General features: G+C 34.4%; 1 protein-coding gene across 6 annotated transcripts in view; it reads right to left on the bottom strand.

Moving 5' to 3' along the window:
• Positions 1 to 1,144: 1,144 nt before the first annotated feature.
• Positions 1,145 to 6,045, bottom strand: part of LOC138306462 (serine-rich adhesin for platelets-like) — a 57,175-nt gene continuing 52,274 nt past the window's right edge. For 4 of the 6 annotated variants that reach the window (XM_069246923.1, XM_069246922.1, XM_069246921.1 and 1 more), the window contains one exon: positions 1,145 to 5,811. In XM_069246923.1, the coding sequence (XP_069103024.1) occupies positions 5,601 to 5,811 (211 nt within the window). In that variant the 3' untranslated portion in view covers positions 1,145 to 5,600. The remainder of the gene's footprint in view (positions 5,812 to 6,045) is intronic. The other 2 variants (XR_011205871.1, XR_011205870.1) reach the window with 2 other exon arrangements.

The raw sequence follows: 6,045 nt of genomic DNA, 5'->3' as shown, positions 1-6,045 counted from the left end.
GATACCCAATTATGTTTGTGCAGGACTATTGTTTCTATTGGTGAATGAATGTCGTCAAAAAGATATCCGCTGTCACATCATTACAGTGGGAAGATTACAAATAGTTCCTTTCCATCACCACTGGAGATACTAGTCCTGCACAAACTTTTTTTGGGTAGCCTATCACATGGTACGTGAATGAATAAGTCCCATTCACCATTAATTCATCCTCGATACTCCAGGGGTTACTATCACTGTTATCATATCCACCCCTGGACCATCCTCAATACTCCAGGGGTTCCGTTTAACTACGATCTCTACACCCCTGGACTATCTCAAAGTAAAATTGGAAGCAGCTCAGTGGAAAATAGCTGAACCAATAATAGGCCTGTAGAGAAGACTACAGAGAGAGCGACGCCTAACATCAAAGCCACACATCGAACCACATTGTACCTTATACAGCTCTTTTGATGTATATCAATCGACTAAATTGCCTGTTCTGTTGCCTCCAACTTTACTATGAGATGGTCCAGGGGTGTAGAGATCGGAAGTGATTGGAACCCCTGGAGTATTGAGAATGCCATTAATTTTGAAAATAAACAGACAGGAGACTTTGTGGTAAAACAAAACTAGAACGAATATACGTACCCGGCCTACTATACCTTTCGGCCGGGTAAGAATTGGTCCCTATGTGTCGTAGTGGAGCACTGCCTCCGAAAATCACTCGGGCATAGTTTTCTATACTTTTTTGTAGGTTTCCAATTATTTTATGCGTATACATGCATTTACATATTATTTTTGTCCAAAACAAACATAACTACCATTCTTAATATCTACAGTACCGCTCACAAGACGTCAAATTCACAATTTATGGACTTGCCGTATAAATTGCCTTCAGAAAGATCTTCATATGTATTATGTAAAAAAAATAATGCCTCGATGAGAATTTGATATTTTATGTGGTTCAGTTTTATTGCCTAGTAGGTAAGCGATATCAAACAAGTACGATAAAAATGCAAACAAACGTTTTATAATGGTTTGCATAATCATTACTTTGCTCCATTAGCAGTAATAGGCACCGATTGTAGCTCTAAAGACGACACCATTTTCTGTCAAAAAGTCTTTTGAGCTACAATATTGCAGCTAAAACAAAACAAGACAAGAGTTGAGTAAGTAATGCTTTAATATAGTCACGAAAAAAGCAGTCAAACAGAACGTTATCACAAAAAACGTCAACAGCACAATGTCGACTAAACATACAAGAGATGTGTTAAATATATCAGGGTCATCTCTTGAACGACACAAAAATTGTGAATATATTAATTATTCAATAAATTAATTAACAAGTATGCATGAACTAAACAAAACAGAAATATTGCACTCAAGGTAAAAATAGTATAACAAGAGAAATGTGTAAAGCGTTCAACACTGTTACCATGGTGACCCCTGACAACAAATCACATCTTTGTCCAAAATTCAAACTCGAACATAATTTGAATTTCTGTTGCAGTAGATTTAAATGTTTGCATTAAGTAATGATAAGAAATATATCAATACATCAACTAAAAAAAATATACAAGGTTACAAGCCACACAGGAAATGGAGTTTGATTTGGTTATTTAAGGGGAGATAACTTTTAAAACGAAGGAAATAGACATTTATATCTACATACAATGGGTTATGCTGGATATTAACTAGACATATATCTAATGGATGAACTAAATGTTATCGAATGAACATGCATTTGTTGTACGAAGAATGTATGTGTTGAATGAGGTTCAGAATGTCCTATCATGATACGATAGCACTACATGTACACCCTACGATTGACAAGAATAGATTTTTAGGAAATAATACGATGATTAAGTGATGGCAGTACTATGGCTATGGAAGTGAATGTCAGACCTGCCTATAGAGACCACCTCTGTATTAAGACCACCTCTATATAGAGACCACCTCTGTATAAAGACCACCTCTATATAGAGACCACCTCTGTATAAAGACTACCTGCGTAATAAGTCCACTTTCTCTCAGAGTCCAAAACGGTCAGTTGTATGCACTTTGACCTGTCCATACAGACCGACCAATTCACTTTACTCCTAGAGTGATCTCTACAAACAAGTTTGCCCTTAGAACATGAAAATGATATAAAAAAAAATTCCAACTATAAACATGTCATCATTGAATAACTCATCCTCCCCTAAAATTTAACAATGAACATTTCCATCCTTCATATTAGAAGAATTCAAAAGTATCTTTAGGGGTGATTTAATTAAAAGAATGCCTCTGAAGAACCAAGAACATACTATGAAGTCTTTTACATTGTTATGAGTAATGATGGAGTTTATCATGTAGCAGGACTATACAAATTGGGTCTGTGACTAAGTTGATCAATACGGAAGTTTCGAGATCCCAAAACAATGTGGGTAAAGTACAATTTACTGTCGATTAGTCCCATCAACCGGTGATTATATCATCATCATTTTACATGATATTCACGACATCATAATCACCGGAAGGTGAGACAATTGACCGTAAATTGTACTTTACCCATGTCGTTTTGGGATCTCGCAACCCCTGTATTTGTCCTATCGCACAAACAATAAAATTGAATTAATAACAGTATATTCAGACAACTGAGGAATAAGTTCCATTCCAAAAAAAAATGACCATACACTAAAACATCTGCAGTTTTTAATTTTACATTTTAAATATCCTTTTACAATTATCTAAAATTTACAACATAAACTAAGAATTTAAATGGTATAAAATTTGATGTGAATATCCACTATCTACCATTCCTATGATTTCATAATAGATTCTTCCAGCCTTTGAATTGGAACAGCTCAAGTGTGTCTTTAGGGATGATAGGACTTTTGATAATATGTTTTTAATATTAGAGTTAAGAGTCTGATAAAACATGCATAATTAGTGAATAAAATCAATTATTAACAAATTAAATACAATCTTGTAATAGACCAAAAATTTTGAAGATATAATTTCTAGGACAACATGAAATTGGCAAAATATCGCCCCCACAAAAATACAAGCCCATTACACGTGTATCTTTTAACGTGATGTTTGGTACAGGGAGGCGAATTAATATCGAGGTCCAGAATTAATGATTATGTGATTCAGCCCTATATCGTCTTAACATCATCAGAGTGCAGATGTTTGATGAAAGTGAGATATATTTCTAACAAAAGTTCATAAACGACAAATAGAATTGAATATTTGGAAAAGATTTCCATAATACTGTATGTGGGCCGAAATCAACGTGGCACAAAATATAGCCTATTGTACCTATAATGTGTGATTGAGACAGTTTTAGACTCAATGGTTGTCATGGAGACACCCTCAAATAAAATTCTCCTATACTCTCCATTCATATTCAGTTTTAGCTTTTTATACTGTGAAACGAAACACATTCAGCGAAATTTCCAAGCGAAATCGAATATAAAGCTTTGAATATCTCCTTGCCACTAAAAATATAGAAATGTCTGCGTGTACAGTTAAATCCATGAATCTTTCAAAACATGTGGAAAACCTTCTACCCCTAGGTCTTTGACAGTGGTATGACCCAATATGTCTGGTCCATTCTAAACAGGAGGGGTGGAAGGACTGGACTCTATATAAGGTTTGAGCTAATATACAAAGCAATTCAAGAATGATCATTGTAATTGATGAAGAGTACATGGTATGACAAATTCAATTTTATCCCCACGCAATAAGTGCCCTCGTCAGCCAATTTGAATAATTCAGCATGTATCATTATAGAGTATAAACTTACTGTAGATCAATTCATTTTCGCGTGTGATTCAATTTTGTGGATTTCATGGGCGACAAAAAATTGTGAAAATAAATTGCCACAAATCTATCTAAAATACAGATAAACTATAACTCCTTAAGTCTAGATTGTGAAATTAAATCTCAGCGAAAGCGTCCTTTTGGTAATAAACACGCGAAATTAATTCACCACGAAAATGACTTGATTTCCAGTGAAATTAATTCACCACAAAAATGACTTGATTTACGATTTTTGTAAATTTTGTATCGATACAATATCATACTATTACAAATTCATAATATATAATAACTTATGATGATGATGTCTAATTACACATGATCGTTTTGTTCCCATAATTTAATACCTATTGTTACAGCTACCCATAAATAAGTCGATACAGGGATGAGCTCGATAATCCGGACATCTTCGACTCCAGCCTAGACCGTCTGGATTGTGACCAACAAATTTCGAGTTCTTAATCAGTACGTGACATTACGATTCCCTTACATTTCTAGTTAGAATGAGAGTGGATTATCAGCGTCCGAATTATCAGCGTCCAGATTATCGGGAGTCCAAATTTACAGTCGTCAAGATTATAATCTAAAAAAAAAATAGTCTATAAGTTTTCCCTTGCAAATAATCTGGCTACTATTCGCACAGCTACTGTAGAGTAAAATTTTAAAACGGTGTACAAGTTTATGACTTGAACTGAACATCAGAACGAAATATTGTACTGTGAGTTAGTTCCCACAAGAAACCTGGCAGTACTCGCTTATCCATTATAACACATGTACTGTAGTACTACCAATAGCTTTTGTTTCTAAGTTCTTCATTTGACACAAAATGGTTGCATATTTACTTAAATATGAACATTTACCTTATTGCCATAGTACTAATTGTAATTTTCTGAAACCTTATTTCACCCAATAAGCTTCCTGTCCCTGTAAGACCTCTTTTCCCCTTATAGAGAACTAAAAGTCACTTACTTTGAATTAAACTTATTCTCCCCTGAAGACACATTTAGACCCTTCTAAATCAAAGACTAGACCAGTCCATTATGAAATTTCAGGGGTGAATAAGTTGAATCCTAATTAAATACAGGCAGAAAATATATAATTTATTTCCTTTTGCTTTTAAGTGACCTGGGTGTTTATTGGGTTGAATACTGTAGAGCTATTTTCTTTAAAACCAAAGTAAAAAACATACCAAACTCAACCCAATAAGTGCCAAGGGTGCTTAACGCGCTTGAAAAATTGAAAAAAAATGTAGAGACGTTTCAATAAAGTATTTCACGGAGTAGTCCATTAATCAATTCCCAAAGGAATCAAATAGAACGACCTGCACAGTTTTCATAGTTCCAGTCTGCATTTAGTACGAGGTAAGTGAAAGTAAACCCTCAAAAATGAGGAGTGACACTTTTTGGGACAAGGGTCCTTATTGGGTCAAATACGGTAACTACATTTTAATACACTAGTTTTGCACATCGCATAATACCATAAAATTCAATAATTAGACTTATGTACGAACTACATTCCGTACATGTACAAGTTTCACATGAAATAGAATGGGAATTCAAAAGTGTGTTAGGTTATGCGCAAAGATGAAGTAAAACTTAACATGAAATATATTGAGAAAAATACACAATAATACCTATTGTCTCCGATATCACATTTACTATAGAATTTCCTCTCTTTATGAAAATCTTCAATTCAATTCTTTGAATGAATTGTAACTCGTGATCATTCCTTTACTTATTACTTTCCTAATGTCATATTAATCCGCTTAGAGTAACTTCTGGTATGAATTAACTCCCTTGATTCAGTCAATTTGAATATCACCGATAAAAATTGTCGTGAAGAACGTGAAATTCATCCTTGTCAGTCACAGATTTGACAGCCTCGAGTTGAATAAGCCCCTCCTTTTTCCCCTGTACACAGAAGAGTCGGATTGCGTCTATCTGCGCCAGCACCTCAAAATACTCGCCCTCACCGTACGAGAGGTATGAGGGATCCGTCGCTTCATACGCCTTCAGTGTCTGGATGTACCTTAAAAAATAAACAACTCAATATTGACAAACAATAACCATTAGGCTAAGCTTAATTCTTAACACAAAAGGGATCATTCTTACAATCATTATCAGGTCATTATTCCATGTACATAAGACTTTTAACTCGTGGTTTGAAAATATCCTATTTCAGATCATACTTATACAACTGTATTTTAATTTCAATCCAATATTTTGAGATATTCAAACTCAAATTACGTTAACTTCAAAGACC

This window comes from Argopecten irradians, chromosome 13 (genome assembly GCF_041381155.1).
Source record: "Argopecten irradians isolate NY chromosome 13, Ai_NY, whole genome shotgun sequence".
NCBI classification, from domain to species: domain Eukaryota; kingdom Metazoa; phylum Mollusca; class Bivalvia; order Pectinida; family Pectinidae; genus Argopecten; species Argopecten irradians.
The sequence above is the reverse complement of the archived record's forward strand: the minus strand, read 5'-3'. Positions and strand labels throughout refer to the sequence as shown.